The sequence below is a fragment of the Epinephelus lanceolatus genome, chromosome 23 (assembly GCF_041903045.1).
Source record: "Epinephelus lanceolatus isolate andai-2023 chromosome 23, ASM4190304v1, whole genome shotgun sequence".
Classification (NCBI taxonomy): Eukaryota; Metazoa; Chordata; class Actinopteri; order Perciformes; family Serranidae; genus Epinephelus; species Epinephelus lanceolatus.
Genome location: NC_135756.1, coordinates 7322202 through 7341479, shown reverse-complemented (window position 1 = coordinate 7341479; position 19278 = coordinate 7322202). Strand labels below are relative to the sequence as shown.

Below are 19278 nucleotides of genomic sequence, written 5' to 3'. Positions count from 1 at the left end.
GCAAAAACCTGAATATGTTGTGCATGTAAACGAGGTTTCTGTGTCTATCTGTTGTATGGTGCTGGGCAGGTAGTGCGCAGTTGGTTAATTAGAGTTCTTTAACTAAAAACAGCTGCCTGCTGCTGATGAGAAAGGCTAGAGCGAATCAAGACAGTGCAGTTGCGGGCCATAAAACCAAAGCAATGAACAATCCCAACTGAATTATCTGATCCCCATATACATTCCAGCTCTGACCCCTGAACCTAAACATTCCACAATCCCTACAGAATAATCTGACACCCCCCACACACATTCTCAAATCCCACCAGAACATCCTGAACCACCCCGAAGTCAAACATTACAGAACCCCTAGAGAATGCTCCAACATTCCCAAATCCCACGGGAACATTTTGATTCCCTCATCTAAACATTCCACAATCACCAGAACGTCCCGATCCTCGTCTTCCACTAAACAATCCAGAGCCCCACCTAAACGCCGACCAGTGTCAGTGTTCTGGAAATCTCTGGTGTTACGGAGGTCAGAGTGATGTCACAGCTGAGATGGAGACAGGAAGGGCTGCAGGAAGTTCATAAAGAACAAACATGGCTGGTGGGGAAAGGGAACAATAACATCTTGTGATTAACAGTTAAGTCTATGTATACACAGACCCTGACGCACACATGGAGTTTACGTCATCCTGTAACCATGAATTCTGCGATTAAAACTGCTGTGCTGCATGTCTCTGTTTGACAGATAATTGTAATCTGAACTCTATTGCTCTTATTAAAAGTCAAATGTGGTGACATTTAGATGAAGCATCCCTACCGCATACATGTCAGAGAGCGTGTGTGTGTGTGTGTGTGTGTGTGTGTGTGTGCTAAACGTTGTCAGAATTCTTCGATTTTGTTGCTATGAATCGAAGAAGGCAGGGAGTCTTTAAATCTTCTTTTGCTACTGTTTTAAAGCACAGTGCTGCAGTGCCCATTAGAGACCTGCTCCTAATGGCATTTACATAAGGCTAAAGTTGTTTGCTGTAAGCCCACAGCCTGTGCCCTCTCTGAATCCAATCAATGCCAACATACAAAGAGAGCACCAATCTGGGCCTAATTAAATGTCACATTTAACTCTCTGTCTGCTACCTCTCTTTCACACACGCATAAGCATGGATATAACAAATCAATACCCAGGGGAAATGGACTGGAAGTGTATTAGGTTATTGGGATTGATCCCGGCCGAAAGAATGGTTGCAGATCCATCCCAGAGCTGTGCAATGATCTTTCTAGATACGCACACACACTCTCACGGAAATGATATGATTGAATCAGCCTGGATCACATTCAACTTTCAATGGCAGAGCTCTTGCCCTGCAGACAGACTCGGTGCCAGGTGCTGTTCTCTGCCCTGCAGACTGAATCACCCAACCTCAGAGTGTCCAAGCTGTCAGCACACACACTTGTCACGAATGATTAAAAGACGGCTGACTCACTCACCGTCCTCGTAAAGTGGGCTTCGGGTCGATGTGCGCACAAGAGGGGAGAAAGTGATAAAGAATGACAGGAGGGTAAGACGGGAATAAAAACACCTGTCAGTATGCGAGTGTGTTCTGAAACGGCAGGTGCAAGAGTATATTGTGTGAATGAATACTTAATGTGAGCCTGGACAGTAAACTATCAGGAGGCCCATATCACATGACCGGGTCACTAACCATACTAATTGTTTTTTTTGTCAGCAGAGCCGGAGTAGATTTGCTCTGCCCATAAATCATTCATGACTCATTCCCCAGACCTTTGTGGGGTAATTCAATTTCCTTTCACTTGAGATATGGCCGGTGTCATGTTTAGCTATTTCATTTATCTCATTATGAAGGTGACTGTGTGTTTTAATCAGCTGTAAACATGGGTCGTTTAAAAAGTCTGCCTTTAAAAGATCAAGAAATTTGAGGATTACTGGGGATGAAAATGTAGCAGAGCAGGAGCTGATGATCATTTTGAGAAACAACCACCTGACGCATGAAGTTCACATAACAATGGTGGAATGTGACAGTTACATTTACCTATGAAGTATGTGAATTTTTCCTTTTTCTCCATTGCATTCTTACACATCACTACATTTTAAAGCAAAGAAAATATTGTACTTTCGGATAATTGAATTGCGGAGATATTTGAAACCGGCAAACTTGTTTATTTTTGTTGTCTTTTTTCAGCTGTAACTGAACAACCAAATCTACAGGCACGAAAACTGGCGGCCGAGGGCTGTGCGACTGTGAACGTCGCTGCATTGTACAAATACATGTGTTTTTTGCACTAAGCACCACTATACTGTTGTCGGGTATAAGCCAGCAGTATGTTTGTTGGGTTAATTTAGCAGTCTGTAATGCTTTGGTACCACAAACGATAACGTGAATGCTAATGCTAGATTGCTAACTAGCTAATTTGCGGTCGTCATTTCCAGTGAGTGCACAATGGCCGTGTTTGGTTTGAGACAACACTACCCTGTTGAAATTCGCACACTACGCCAATAAGTACATAGTGCACATAGTATACTACATGGAAGTATGTGATTTGAGACACAGCATCTGTCTTCCATAGTACAAAAACTTGGTGTATATCTGACTAAAACTGACTAATTGACAAAAAAAAAAAGACTTTAACTTGGAGCTCTGCCTTCTCTAGTTATGAATCATTCATTTTGCTTATAATTCTTCTGAACTTTTACTTGTAAGGCATAATTTTATAATCTTAATAATAATAATAATCATTTTGGTGTACAGTTTGACTTCTAAAATACAAAAACTTGATGTATATTTGGGCAAAACAGCGACTTTAACTTGGAGCTCTGCCCCCTTTAGTTATGAATTATTCATTTTGCTCATAATACTTCTGAACTTTTACTTGTAAATGAATGATTTCACAATCTAAATACCTATTCCACCACTGAGTGCTTCTCTTTATGTATACTTTCACCTCCACTGTAAAGAAGCTTCGTTAAGGTTTGAGTAAAATCTCGACTTTAATTTGGAGCTCTGTCTTCTTTAGTTATGAATTATTCATTTTGCTCATAATACTGCTGAACCTTTACTTGTAAAGGAACAATTTTATAATCAAATTACTTCTTCCATCACTGAGAGCTTATCTTAATGTACACTTTGTCTTCTATAGTACAAAACTTGGTGTATATTTGAGTAAAATATTGACTTTAATTTGGAGCTCTGCCTTCTCTGGTTATGAATTATTCATTTTGCTTTTAATACTTCTTAACTTTTACTTGTAAAGGACAAATTCTATCATCTGAATACTTCCTCCACCACTGTGTGCTTCTCTTTATGTATACTTTGACATTTTTAGTACAAAAAACTGGTGTATATTTGAGTAAAACAACAACTTTAATTTGGAGCTCTTCCTTCTCTGGGTATGAATTATTCATTTTGCGTGTAATATCTCTGAACTTTTACTTGTAAATGAAGGATTTTACAATCTAAATACTAATTTCCATCACCGGGGGCCTATTATGGTGTACGCTTTGTCTTCTATTGTACAAAATATTTGGGCAAAACAGCAACTTTGATTTGGAGCTCTGCCTTCAGTTATGAATTATTCATTTTGCTCATAATACTTCTGAACTTTTACTGGTAAAGGAATGCTTTTACTATCTAAATTCTTCTTCCACCATTAAGTGCTTGTCTTTGTGTATACTTTGACTTCCATAGTACAGAAGCGTGGTGGATATTTTGGCAAAACAGCAGCTTTAATTTGGAGCTCTGCCTCCTCTGGGTATGAATTATTCATTTTGCTCATAATACTTCTGAACTTTTACTTGTAAGTTAATGATTTCACAATCTAATTCTTCTTCCACCATTAAGTGCTTGTCTTTGTGTATACTTTGACTTCCATAGTACAGAAACGTGGTGGATATTTTGGCAAAACAGCAGCTTTAATTTGGAGCTCTGCCTTCTCTGGGTATGAATTAATTAAAGTGGGTGTATTCGATATCCCCCGCAGCCCCTCCCTGTGTGTAACACGGTGGGCGGGGCGTACTCGCACATTGTGCTCTTCTGGCTCGCTGGGTTCAGACGGATTACCGCGGCGGGCTGGCTGAAAGACGAATCACACCGTCGCCGTCGCTCGGTTTTTCCAGCAGCTGTGGCGGCGTGAGGGAGCCGTGATGGCATGTGTGGCACGGACGTTAACGGACAGCGTTCAACTTTACACTTGAGGACAACAAACCAGGCTGAGTCCCGAGATTATGTCCGGAGCTTGTCTTGCTGCTGTGGAGAAAAGTTTCCCAGGAGTAGGCATACATTCACACCAGCGGCGGTAACATGGTAAATATACGTTTACTACTGTGACGAAGTTAGCTCGTGTTAGCTAACTAGCTTGATTTATAAAACATGACGAATGAAGTTAGTAGGGAAAACAAGCGACTTCTCCATGTTGAAGTATCCCATACATTACCTTGTGTCATGGTGGCCACGTCGATAGAAGGTAAACCTGGTGTTAAATAGGTGGAAAGTGTCCAGTTTGACAAACACAAAAAGAGTTGACAAGTTACTCTAATGGCTTTTCGTCTTTTAACAAACCAACCGTCGAGTTTCTGTCATTAGAGGAGTTGGAAATCCTCCTCTTCATCTTTTTTTTTCCATAGTGGACTCTCTAATAACAGCTGACACACCGCTCACACCGACTAGTCCCTACACGTCTTCCTCTTCTGCGCCTACACCAACATGTCATTTTAAAAGTCTTGAATTCTTCTTCGCTTGCCTGGAAATGTGCATGTCGGCTACAGCATAACATCTTGACACTCCACATGCATCCTTAGGAGCTCTTGCACATTTCGGCTCAGATCTGTCACTCCTTTCACTGCATTTCCCTGATTTTATGGCATCTTGAATATCACTCTTTGTATATGCATCTATGTGTGAGGCATCGTTAAATTGACAGATTTTATAATGGAGTTTGGTGGAGATGAACAGATTGTTTTACAGATAATCTGCTGACCAGACGGCGCACTTGTAATGTTTTTGACACTGTGCTAAGGTGGCTTTTATGTTGTAGACTTTTTTTTTTTAGTGTCTAGATATCACGTAGCTTGTTTGCAAAGTAAGCACCCTCAGGCAAATCCAAGTGGTGGAGCAGGTTGTTCCAGCCTGTGAACAGGTGTTGCATTGATTTCAGAGGAAGATTCAAATATTTTCTCCGTTATCATACGCAATTATATGAAGTTGATATGTAAATAATGAGACGCCAGGGGAGGTTTCTGTTTTCCTAAGGTGCGGGTTCAAGTTTCTGTTGTATCACAGAGCTCCTTATGTTGCTGTTGGATGCCACAAATGCTATGGTGACATGCTTTGGTCACTACTGTCTGTTTCCTCCCCAAAGGTTGAATAACATGACATGTTATGACAGAAAATGCAAGTGATTTTTTCCATTCTTCTCTGACCCAGTTGCAGAAGGCTCACGTACAGTACAGAGAGCCTTGTACAGAACATACTTTGAAGCTGATAGTTACACGACAGCTTTCCAAAGAGGAGGAGGTCTAAATGGAAATTGCCATGCCTTGAAGGTCCCTTAAAATTGCTTAAAAACCCCAATTTTCTCCTTCAGTGTGGCTAAATTTGAATATAATTGTTAAAAGAGCCATCACAACCATTAGAGAGATTGGATTTTTTGCCAGCTGACACCCACTTACAGTCAACCATGTCTCTGTGGTACACAGTCCTGCTGTCTGTGAAGCATCGGCACACAGAGGCACACACAATAACACATGGAGGCATTTTTCACCACATGACACCTTTATGAGCTGCTCAGGGACTGGAGGCAGATCATCCCGTCCTCAGTTGTTAACCTTTATTTTACAACACTCGAGGGATGCTGACAAAAGTGTCGACTGAGCATCTTTCCAGCACCCGGGGAGCTGCCCAGTGCAAACATAGTTTACTGCTGAGCAGCTATGTTGGTGCAGGATGAAGAGCCTTGCCCAAGGGCACCTGAGTGGCAGTTGTTGTGGAGGGATATAGCATTAGTCATTCTCCTCAAGCATCTTTTCCAGACAGTAGACTGGAAAGTCTGCATAGGAGGAGGTGGAGGAAGTACTTAGAGTAGGATCTGTTGACTGAAGTTTGGTTTCCACTATAACACCTCCATCTTTTTTTAACTGGTTGAATTGAATACAATTCGTTTTTATGATCAAAAATAGTTTAAATGTTTGTATACATTCAAAGTTTAGTTCTAAGTTGATGTATTGGAATTGCTTGTTATATTCATGCAACTCTCCAAAACCCATAGATATTCAGTTTGTCATATATGAACAGGGAAAAAAATCCAAGAAAATGTTTTGCATTTAAAGATAAAAAACATCGACTGTCCAGCTCAGTCATTGTAAAAGTCCATAGTACAAGCAGATGGTCCAAAAATGCATCCGAGGCACAATGACTGTTGTTAAAAATCTTTATTAATACATGGATAAACCAACGTGGTTCAACGAGAGAGTCTTCATCAGGGTGTAAAATGCACTGGAAGTAGGTGTGCAATATAAGAGCTCATGTGAGGGTCATGTGACATATTGGTGTAACCCTTCTAGACAAAAAAAACCCCACCAGTGGCAGGAACTGAAAATATAAGATATGTACGACAAGGACTGTCACACATATCTTATATTTTTCAATTCCTGCCACTTTATGTGCAGGTTTCTCACAATATATAACATTTTTTATTTTATTTCACTGTTGTTTCCTTTCTATTTATTTGGCATCAAACCTTTTTTTTGTTGTTACTAAATATGTTGATTATTCACAGTATACATTTATGTCATTTTCATTGCAATGTGGTTTTTTGTCTAGCCTAACTTTAAGACTCAGCACAATGGTTAAGTTTTCACCTTCACTTTCCATCTGGGCTCAGAGCATGATCTGCGCTGCGAGACTGGGGAGCAGTGAATAATTGAACAGTATATATATTCCAACACCTAATTAGCAGCCCAACTCCAAAAATAGAAAATCAAACTGTGGCAGCAGATGTTTTAATCGTGGTGGGCCACCACAAATAAATGTGTGGTGGAAACCCTGTCTATATTAATGTATTTGTTGTTGGCCTAAAAGTAGACAAAGTATATTGAGGTGGTAAAGGTTATAATAAACAACCAATAATTATAGTATGTCATTTAAGAACATTAAAACACCTATGCACCTAATACGAACTTAAACTCTTTATCAACACCACAGGGCTGACTAATAAGGGCGTTTTCAAACCTTCACGTTTTACCCCGGTTGAATGGCTCATTTTCTTACTTGGTACACTTTGTTTGAGCACATGAATGAACAGGCTTTAAAGAAACTAATTAAACTAACCACATTAAGGCTACAGACAACCCGCAATGCAACACTCTCTGTCGGAGCCAGTACTCTGTGTTTAAAAAGAATATTTGATGTTGTGATCAAGCAAATCCTTGAATATGATACAACCTCCCATTTCTAGGATTTCATATTGTTTTAGACTTGAGCCGGTACAGTATGTTGTTTAATGAGAGGCCTGGATATTATACAGCAGGCTGAAAAATGTGTGTCTCAACCTTGTCTCTGTCCCATCATACATAACGCACAATATAACATTTGGCATTTCCTCAGCAACTCCTCAGTTCAGAGGGTTGTGGTCTTCTGAAAGACTTTGTGTGTGTGTGTGTGTGTGTGTGTGAACTGTTAGAGATCAACATGCCGACTTCACCTCTGTTGTGATGAAAAGGGATGACAACTGATATCAGTGAGTCCATTGATTTGTTTATTTGGGTAGAAAGACTGTAGTGGACATGGTTTATTGAAATATCAATATGGACGGTGCTTAAAGGTCTCTCGTGTGTGTGTGTGTTTATATAAGCCTAAACAGAGTGTGTGGGGGTGGTGGTGTATAATTAATGCATCATGGTCGCCTTTGCTCTCACTGTCTTTACATCACTTTCAAAGAGGAAGATTTCGTGCTTGCGGGCCGGACTTTTGTTTGTGTGTGCATGTGTTTTTTGATTCAAAGGAAAGAGGATGGGGAGTGTTTCCTTCTGCTCCTGACAGAATTCCCTCTGGCCTGCAGTGTGTTTTCCTAAGATTATTGTCCCTTTTTTAGATTCGTGTCAATAAAGAGGAGGTTCTTTTGCCTAAAGCCTAATTCCGCTTTCTTGGCAAAGACATAACAGGAATTTGTTTATTTTGTTAAGATCATTTGATTTCCACCAGTCAAGTCAGGTTTGTTTTGGCTTGGAAATGACACAATACAAAGACTTAGGTAAGCCGTCTAAAGGAGGCGGTCCTCACCAGGCCTCAGTCTTAGATCACTAAACACCCAGAAAAGGCAAATAATCCAACCGTGCATGATCTGTTTCCCCGCCGTATTCAATAGCCATAACTATCTTCCAGTTAGGGCTGAAACTTTTAGTTGATAGACAGAAAATTAATCGGCACCTGTTGTGACGATCAATTTAGGGCTGCAGTCAATGATTATCTTGGATTTTGTTAATTAACCTGACAAATTCTTATTATTTTGTCTTTAAAATGTCATAACAGTGAAAGTCCATCAAAGGTTCCTACTTGGGATGTCAGGGATTTAACACCAAGAATATTTTTAGTCCTTAAGTTAGTTTTGCTAGTCAACGAGTAGTAGAACTAGTACTACACTGCATCACAACAAAGCTAATACGGCATTCACGCCACACTGGTTAGCTAGCTGCCGCTGTTTTGTATTGCACACCACCTGAGTCGGGTTGGAGCTAGCCATAGGCACCGCTCATTCAGCAATTACCGCTAGTAGCGCTGTCCCGACTCATTGTGACGTGGCTGCAGGCCCACCCTCTGGTCTCCCTCCAGGTTGCTCCAGTGAGTAAGCCACTTCATTTTGAACTATAAACCCCCTTTCAGCATTGTTAACTATTACTGTTAGCTCTGTTAGCACTGTTAGCTGCATCAGCAGGGCTAGTGGTGCTTACTTAATTAACAATGCTGAAGGGGTTTTACAGTTCAGAATTAAATGGACTAAATCTGTTGTGTGGACTCCCTACTTACGCTGAGCCATTTTGTGACAACCGCCTGATGATGTTTGGCCATAAAACATCCTCCAAGACCGTGGGAGGGGTGTCACACCTGCCCTCTTAAGATCAAGATTCCACCTTGACATTGGGAATGCATGCTATGAATATACTAAACAGGGTTTGAGGAAAAAAATAGCATTTCACCCCCTTTTAACCTGTCTACCAAGTGTCCCCTTTACATTGGACTGGCTGTCATACAAACATACTTCCATATGGACAGTGACCTAAACCTCCACCAATTATCTTACCAGATCCAATCCCTCACCCAGCATTCTTGGATCCAGTGGAGCAAATTAAGGATGAGAAACTATTGGTAAATGAAAGCCAGTGCACTGGGAAGTAAATGGTCACAACAGAGGACTGGTGGCTAGTTACAAAGGCATTAATTGATATGATTTGAAACATTACCCACCTCAAAATGCAGTGAGGTGAGGTGGACTCAGCAGGAGACGGTTAAAACATCAACCCAAAGTACTCATAAAAATGTCGCTCTCAGAATGAGCACCGAAGCTCATCACTTGATGTCTAACAAGGAGGCCTGCAGCCAAACAAAACATAGTTCAGGATGCTCTGCCTTCACAAATTCCAGTTACTAAACAAACATAAAACTGGAATTAACATAAGTGCCAAACCAAAATAGAATATCCAAAGGTCCCTCTAAAAAAAGTCGTCCCAAGACAGACAACACAAAGAGGAAACCAGGCTACAACAAAGTTCACACAAAACCAAACAAAACGTGAGCTAGAAAGAAGTCCCCACAAGAGATTTAGTTAAAACAAACATACTTTATTTGGCTAGAATTAACTTAAGTAAACAAGGGAGTGTGTAGGTCTGTAAAGTTGGTAATGAAAGCTATGTGTGGATGCAGGGTGGATGTCTGCTGTAGGAAGGGAGAGGACAAGTAAAAGCATGACGCAGCTTTTAGGGTGGGCAAAATGCCTAGCCTCTAGCTAGCTCCTGCTTGGTCAGTGCGCTGTGCAGAGTGGCTAGCTTACTATCGGAGACTGGGCATCGTGTCCTGCATGTTAATATGGTTTGCTGGCTGTCCGTCAGCAAAGCCAACAGAATATAAAAGGCAAAACATTACATTTTTTATTTTTTTAATTGATAATCAAAATTGTTGCTCATTTATTAAGCAAAAAAAAGTCAAATGTTCATCGGCATCGAGCTTCTCAGATGTGAGGATTTGCTGCTTTGTAATTGGAAAGAAATAATGGACAGATCACTCTGTTTTGAAAACACAGTTAGTTTCAGCTCCGTCAATGCTGGCTGCCACAACAAACACTAAAACAAAGGAAGGAACAGGCTCTACTATCGCCTTTATATTTAGTCTCCTTCAATTCTCCCGGGTGCTGCCAGCCCGCAGCAGAAGTCTATTGAATTCACATATTAGGTGAGCACTCACAAAATGTTTTTCGTACATTGTTCTTTTTTATTAAATCATTGGCACTCGCTGAGTCCTGAAGCGTCTGTGTGTTTGGCGGTCTGTTGCCAGTGATTTAATAAAAAGAAAAAGTAAGTTGAGTTCATCTAATGTGTGAACAAAACAGTTTTTATCTTTCCATTTTGTGGCTTTTATCCCTCACTGGCTATGACCGGTGTCTGTCCTCAGGGTTAACAGTAATTCCCTGGAGTAATGATGAACAACTGCACACTGGCTTTCAACTACAATTCTTTTTGACCTGCTGAAGATTGGACCAGGATAAAAATGTGTGTACATGTGTGGTTTGGCTTAGAGCGTATCGATTAGTTGATTAACTGAAAATGTTTTTGATTATTGATTTATTAAGACAGTTTCTCAGCAACAATATGAAACATTACAGCTTTTTACTTGTGAGAATTTGCTGCGGCAACTTGGGATTCAGGAAATTGTGATTGGCATTTTACACCACTGTCTGACAATTAACTGAGAAAATAATCCTTAGTTGCAGCCCCACCTTCCTTATTAGCTCAATGAAACTCTTATGTTCATTCATAGTAGCAGATGTGTAGATAACGGGGGGGACAGGGGACACGTCCCCTCAATATTGAGAACATGTAGTAACATGAGTGAAGTCCTTGAAAATGAAAAAGCAAAGCTTGAAAAAGTACTTGAGTCTGTAAAATCATTTCCAGTAAGGGTGGAAACACTGTACACATCATGTATTTCAAGTATTCAGAATCGCTGTGTATCGATAATCGATATATTTGACAACAATAATATAAAGACTTAGATATTTTCCATCTATCTATCTATATCTATCTATCTATCTCTTAAATATTAAAGTGTGTAAATAAAATGCGCTCCCAGCATTGGGTGGTAATGGCCCACCACATACAATTATACTCAACAGGTCAGAGCTTGTTGTTTTGTTTTGCTTTGTTTCTGCAGGATACAGGAAACCAGTTTTTGCAGTTGGCTTAGTTTTATGGGCAGCGCACACACACACACACACACACACACACACACACACACACACACACACATACACGTCCCTCATCAGCACCACAAATCACAGTGATGAGCTAAGCCGTGGCCTTTGTTTGCCCATTGAGAGGGAACAAAATGGGAGGAGTGAATGTTGTTGAATGGGGGAGCTGACTGATGGTCCTCGCCTTTTTGCTTCATTGGTTTATTACGACGAGGTGCGAGCCCGGCTCTGCTCAATGGCGTCTGTTGTCAGGGCAACCGGTGGAATCTGTGCCGTATCCCAGAATAAATGATGCTTAAACTTATTGAAATGAGGGAAGTGATGTGAGCGTGAGAGGAGGACGGAGTACAGTCTGTGAAATGTAAATGATTGAGACGTTTCACATGTAGGTACACAGGTTTATCTCTTTCTCTCTGTGCTTTTGGATTAAGGGATTGAGTGGGCTAAGCTGACAGTGAATTGACACACCAGCAGCGATGCTGGGTGTGTGAGTAACACAGTGTGGATTAACCAACACACAAATACTCTGCCCATCAAAGCGATCCTGTGTTGGGCTAACACACACACACACACACACAGCTGTTTTTCCTCCTAGTCATATATAACACTCATTCATTGCCAATTATTACACTAGGCGAGCAGCTGTATTAAGCTAGCTGTCTAAATTTGGTTCAACCTGCACTAGCATTTTGTTTTGAGTCCACTCAAACTTACAGAACAGCTTCTGTATAATAATTACTATGTGCTATAATGACAGGTTAGTCAGAAATATGGAAAAATACGGATGCAGGCACACAGGCATGAATGAATTCACACGTCAATTTGGTGAGCTTTTAGCATAGTGCTGTCATAGTGGTGATTATGGATGGGTGATATATTGATCAGGCAAAACAAGTGGTTGTGGTGGAATATATAAGATGGAATGATTACGAGTAATTGATGATTTTGATATTTGGTGGTATGGTTCTGTTCTGGGACATCTCTGCCCTTCCATGCACCTACACGGAAAGCAGAAGGTGGAGATGGTAAACCTAGCCGCCCTCCCTGTGCCTAACTGTGCATTCACACCGAAAGTGTCATGAGCGCCAGCGGTTGCTCAGGTCGCTGGCATGGCGCTGCCTGGCAGCTCTGGCAGGGTTTGCAAAAGGCTGCCAAGGGGCGGGGCTTTCAAGCTGCGCTGCAGATGTGTTCAGCTGATCAGCTTTGCACAGGATGACTCGTAGGACCAAGAGGAATGTAATTGGTTGTAAATAATTAGCGGGAACTTATTGGGTTGGTGGAAAACAAGCGGGAGCTCTTTGGAGGGAAAAAGTGTGTCTATATATATATATAGCATGTACATCTTCTGCTTCCTCTTTCACCATGGATCGCACTTTGGGAAGCCTGTTTTGTATTGCAGCGGTGTATTTGCTGAGGAAACGCAGGGCTCGGTACCGTCAGGCCATCTGGGTCCACCAAGTCTTGTGAACCCGGCTACTCCACGGGGAATATCACGGTCTGCAATTGGCTGCTGCTCGCTGCTGCTTCGGTGGCGTCGCTGCTCATTTGCATAAAGTTGAGCTTCTCTCAACTTAACAGTGACGCTCCGGTCGCTGGCATTGCGCTGCTCGCTGCCGCCGGCTGCTTATGACGCTCATGACGCTTTTGGTGTGAATGCACAGTAAGGCAGGGAGAGCAGCAGGGAACAGAGCAGCATCAATGACAAACAGAAACGACATTGATAAGTCAGACACAGCATGAAAAGGAGGAGCTGGGGTGGAGGCACGTTGCAAAGCAGCTTGTAGAGGAAGCAGCAACAGTAGGCAGGCCAGAGCAGTTTGAATAGGGCGCCCTGAATGAGATTTGCAAATTGGTTGGAAAGAAAGGAATCATGTGATCTATCAGCTGACTCCCCTCTATCAATCAGCTGATGTAGCTGGGATGTGAGCATAACGTGACTCCCTGATTCAAGACAATGCTCAATTTTGTGTAAATTGGGGCTGCAGCTACACATTTTTTTCATTATTAATTGGGCCTTAAAAATGTTGGAATACAGTGAAAAATGTCCAACACAGTTTCCCTGAATTAAAATTGACGTCTATAAATGTCTTGTTTTGTTGGACCAACAGCTCAAAACCCCTAAATTCAGTTTACTATCATAGAAGACAAGGGATGGAAATCAAGAGCCGGTTCCAAATGAACAAATCCATTGAAATCGTATGCCTCCGAGCTTATCAGTTCCCTTTATCTGTGCCACTATGTATTTCTGACAGCTATTATGTCTGTAAAATGATCATTTCCAGTAAGGGTGGAAACACCAGCCATACTGTACACATCATGTATTATAATACTGTAACATCGCACAAATATTTTCTCATTTTATCTTCGCTTTGTTCCAACTTAGAGATAATTAAAAAGCTGAGTCGACACTTGAAACCTGTGAAGGCCGAGCTTTTTCCACACAGAGAATTGATCAGGAATCGATAAGGGAGTTGGTATCAATAAAATCGTATCCATTCCCAGAAGACAATTTTTTACTTTTCACTCATTGTATAATTTTTTTTTTTTTTTTTTTTTTTTTGGTTAAAAAAAGTCTTAAATGGCTCATTTTGAATCATCACAATAGTTGCAGTTTAATTTTCTGTCAGTGAATCAACTAATTGTGTCAGCTCTAGTGTAGATAGTCTGTATCATAAATGAATAATACAGAGTTGCTTTCCCTCCCTCCCACACACACACACACACACACACACACACACACACACACACACACACGCACACCTGTCAGTCACTGTTATGTAATTCAAAGGGAGCGTTTGCATGTATTTGCATGTCGACACGCAGGTCAGTCAGACTGTGCAGACACATTTCGAAGTTACTATCATGAGAGCTCTGATTTGTTCACATGCCAACATTTCAGTGCACTCAGCTCTAGTGAGTACGTTAGTGTGTCTGCGTGTGTGTGTGTTCTGTAAGTGCAGAGCGGTGCTGTGTTATGAATCAGACGTCTAAAAATGGAGCGTATCTCTATAGAGGTGTTGACTGTAGCTGAACTCTTTCCTTTCACATTTGGTACTAAAATACAAAATGAAAGTGTGTGTGTCTATATGAGCATCTTATAGCGCACACATAACATAGGAATGGTTGCTTTGCTTTCTTTGCTTGTTAGATTCACTGTGGCACTAAATTCAAGTCCCAGATTCAGATTTGGTTTTTGAGCTTTAATTTAACACTTTTTACCAATGTTTTTTTAATTTTCTGAAGAAGCTTGGAATTGGATAATAAAAATAACATATGGTAGATTAAAAACTTATACACTTAATACTGATAATTAATTAACTGAATCAGGCACATAGTGTCTTAAAGGGATAGTTCAGATTTTAGACTTTCTCCATAGTCAGTGTATTAGATGCAGTAGATGTCAGTCTGCACGTCCCAAGTTTGAGGGAGCAGGCAGGAGTATCACTATAGAAGCTAAGCAATGTACTGCTGTGGTGGGGGGCAGCAGCAAAACATATTTTAGCCCCCTAAAAAAGTCCCATCTAAAAATATCGCCCCATGTTTAAGTACACGCTATATTGAGAGTATTTTCACCTCTTTACCTTTCAGCAGACGGCCTGTTCCACCAGGGAGCAGCTCGCTATCTATGCTCTCCACAACCACCAGACTCCATTGACAAAAACAGTAACTTTGGTTCGCTGAACGGAGGAGCTGCTGGTCTACCACTGCCTCAATCTGTCAGTAAGTTTGTGTTATTGTTGGACTTTGGTGAATCCAGACTAACCATTTAAAACACCAAAGTCACACAGTAACACAAACTGACTAGCTGATCGAGGCAGTGGTAGACCAGCAGCACCTGTGTTCAGCAGTGTTTAATCCCTGTTTTCCTCACTGGAGTCTGGCTTTATGAGAGTAATGTAACGGCTTCATTTTCCTGATCGGAAATCACTGTCTGACTGCAAGGTAAAAACAGTGAAAATATTGTAAATATAGCCTACACTTTTTTTTAGGTGGCTAAAGCACATTTTGCTGCTGCCTCCATCCACAGCAATCCACCACTTTGCGGATTGTCGCACTCCAGCCTACTTCTCCCAACTGGGGGTGTGCCAACTGACATTTACTGAATGTAATACACTGACTATGGATGATTACCTCATGCAATCTCACTTCAAAAAATCCAAAGTAAACCATCCCTTTAAGTTGTTTCAAGCAGTAATGCAAAACATACACTAGTTTCTACTTTTCAAATGTGAGAACTTGCTGCATTTTTTATCTTATGGGATATTAAAGAGGCAACAGATAGGATCTTTTCCTAAATATGTCATTATGAAAATAATGTAGGTTGCACAGGGTAGTGACCACAGTAAAATCAGACTATCAGCGTTTACATAGGTTACTTAGTGGCTTTGCAATCTTTGCAATAAGCTTCTGCCACCGGGGCCGAAATTTTGCGGAAAAAATCTGCTTTAGGGCAGGAAACGTGTCATGTATTGCGAAACTGATCAGTCAGCCAATCAGGGACTGGAGCTGGTCCTTGTGAGGATCTGGGCATGAGATAGTTGAGTCACAAGCACAATGGCAGACGGACAAAGTTTGGAAACAAGTGAAAAACGGCCTAGCGAAAGAAAACAAGCTCCTCTGTCTGAGGAGGCAAAGAAGAGCAAAAAGGAGAGTGATAAAAGAAGAGGAAAAACAAGAGTAAACCTCAGTCAGGTGTTCAAGAGATGGAGGGAGCTCCGTGACCAAAGAGGCTTCAAAACCGATGTCCAGCTAGCTTTCTTTCTAATGGATCAGTAAGTAACACGGCTAAATGTTAGCTAGACCAGAGAGGACTGTACTGTACTGGCTGCTAGTTCATTCCTAGCTGGCCAGCATCGCAAATCGACGCAACCAGGGAGCGGGTAGCGAGTGTTGGTCGGCTGACATCCTCGTTGCCATTCTACAGCAGCCCTCGGACAGTGATACCCCCCTCCCTTCCTTCTGTTCTCTTCTCACGGAGGCAGCTATCGACGGATATCGCCCAGCTGTGAACACTGAACTTTGTTTCCCATTCAATTTGAGCTCCAACTGGCCGCATCATTTCCATACGGTACCATTTATTCTAGAATCAGGGCTGTTTACATGTGCATATTGGTATAACTCCACTGTGTCTACTGTTGTTTGTACTGATACTGTACATATTGGTATAATTTACTGTGAGCTGTTTGTACTCGTACTGTGCATTCTGGTATAATTATTTGCATTACTATTTGTTTTTTCTTCAGATAAATCTGATGATTGTTGCTCAGTCTCTTTACTCATTTATTTAGTAGAGTGTCCACACACCTTCTCATTCTATAGAGGTATACTGGTGGTCGTTGCAACAGTGCGACACAACACCACTGACGGTAGGTGGCTAAAAAAAAAAACAACAACAACAATCCTATCTGTTGCCTCTTTGAATCAAATATTTTTCCGGTCGATTGGCTGAAACAACAATTTGAAAATGCCACCTTGAGTTCTGGTGGACATTTTTACTATTCTCTGACATTTTTAGACTGAAGAAAAATCAAGAAAATACTCACCAGATGAACTGATGAAGATAATCGTCGGTTGCAGCTGTAGTTTGTTGATGGGTGGCTGCGGATCAGGAGGTAGAGTGGGTTGTCCACTTATCGCAAGATTGGCAACATGATGGCCTGCTCTTCCTGTAACCTTTGGCAAGATACTGAACCCCCAAATTGCCCAGATTGCGAGTGCGTCAGTGGTTAACTGAGAAGCAGGTGGCGCCTTGAATAGTAGCATCAGCCACGTGTGTATACATGTGTGTGTTGAAATGGGTGAATGTACTTTGAGTAGAGTGAAGACTGAAGTCCATTTGATATATGTAAATTGTGTTGTTAGTATTTAGTTAAAAGTGTTGCTCAGTATTGGATACCTCCTGGGATGTTCATTTTACTGCTGTTGACGTTTGTATGAGGTCAGAATATTGTGCTGATGCCTGGTGTGTGTTGTTGATTAATATTTCTGAATAATCCCATGAGGTTATAGAATAGTTTATCTGACCATATGGTCGGTGGTTGGATAAAGCAGGCTGCAGTTGTGATTTAAAATGGGCAAATGTTCCCTTAAAGGCCACAGTATAAACTCTGACCTTAACTTGTTTGAATACTCTGTCTTTTAAAACTCTAATCCGATTCTGCTGGTCCACCTGTGGAGTTCAAACACTGACCTCAACTCAGCTGGATTTATTTTTCTCTCTCCTCTCCCTTCTTCTTCTGTCACCCTGTGTCTCCATCACTTTATCTCCCACGCCATTTTTAAATCTCTTACTATTTTCCCTCACACATCTGTATCCTCGCCCCTTCACTCCCTTTCTTCCTTTCCTCCCTGAGTATTTTAGAATGGGAGCAAGGGCTGCTGGGTAATCTTTGCCCTGGAAAGCAACAGATTAAAATCTCAGATTACAAGAGGGAGAGAAGAGGAGGGATTACAACTTTTTTTTTTTACATGTGGGTGTGTAAAGCAGGTCATATACAAACATACACGTGGTTCAGATTGTGTACAGATTCTGTGTCATCCTTCAGCTTGTGTAGCAGCTCCATGCTGTGCTCAGATTTAAAGCTTCATATATGTTTGTTGTTTATGTATATGTATTATGACGTCGTTAACAGATGCTGAGCTACACAGATACTAAATGGATTGCCAACATCTAATTGATTTTTAACTCAATACCCATTCAGGCTGCTGTGTTTCTCACTGCGGAGTGATTTATTGAGTCACTATTACCTAGTTTCTCTCTGGTGTAGTTAAAAGAGCAATGCAGCCGACTAAATCACCTCGCAGTGTTCATCACAGAAGAGTGTTGCTCTTTTCTTTTCCCTGCTGAAAACCTGAAACACAGAAAGACACGACTATCTTAAATGTTCCCTTCAACGGGGAGGTGGGTTTAATTATTACAGGGACGTCCCTTTAAATTGGAGGAAGTATTCCACATGAACTCTATTTAACATTAAATGAACCTCTCTCTAAACATGGCGCTTTATCATCAGATATCATTCATTTGGAAACATTAGTGTAATTACTACAAACAGATGAAACCAGATTACAGAAAAGATTGGCAGCTGCACACACTGTTTTTAACACTGTTTAACAGTGTGCGCCGTTCCGTCTGATTTAAAAAGCAAATCGTGTATTGTTCTGCTTCGATAATAGTTTCAACTTCATGCATAAAAATGCTCTGTTGTCGTTGTGAAAGGTTTTTGTCAGCTCTTATCCTTCTCACTCTGCGACAAAGAGCGGAGAGTGGTGATGAGCAGCAGCATCCTCTTTGCATCAGGAGGCTCTGGAGTTTGTGCAAAATGCGGTTTGAGTTTTTGAAAGCACAAAATGCAATGCAAAGAGCCTCACAGAGCTGCTTCAGTAGCATGGCTGTAATCCTTTTTATGTATGTGTTTGTCCTGTCTGATGTACCAGTCGAGTCTGTTATTTTGTGTGAGACTTTTGTAGTTGTTCCTCCTAAGCATTTAACCCTCGAAAAACATGCTGTTTAGCTCATTTAACACCACAACTAAGTACATTCATTACAGAACACCGTGTTATTTAATTTGCTCTGCTGTGATGGTCTACACCAGCCGTATTTCCTCTGGGAACTGATCGCAGTTTAAATTTGCAGCAAGTGTAAAGGGGAATAAATGAGAAGAGGATGAGAGCAGGATATCTCCGTCAGTCTTTCATCCCTCCATCTGTGATTTGTTAATGAGGCTCTGGGGTTTTTTCCTAGGCCATGTCGCTGCAACACTATGACACTTTCATACTGCATGAATATCTCATGCTGCGAAAACCACAGAGCTGCTACTGTGGTAG

The 19278-nt window shown here is 41.2% G+C and overlaps 1 protein-coding gene across 2 annotated transcripts in view; it reads left to right on the top strand.

Annotated features, from left to right (window-relative positions):
* The window catches only part of tmcc3 (transmembrane and coiled-coil domain family 3), a 64131-nt gene that overhangs the window by 20646 nt on the left and 24207 nt on the right, over positions 1-19278 (top strand). Inside the window, exon 1 of one of the 2 annotated variants that reach the window (XM_033615265.2) lies at positions 4031-4301. The exons of the other annotated variant lie outside the window; for it this stretch is intronic. Within the exon in view, the coding sequence (XP_033471156.1) occupies positions 4299-4301 (3 nt within the window). The 5' untranslated portion in view covers positions 4031-4298. Of the gene's footprint in view, positions 1-4030; positions 4302-19278 lie in introns of those variants that run through there. 2 annotated transcript variants of the gene reach the window in all.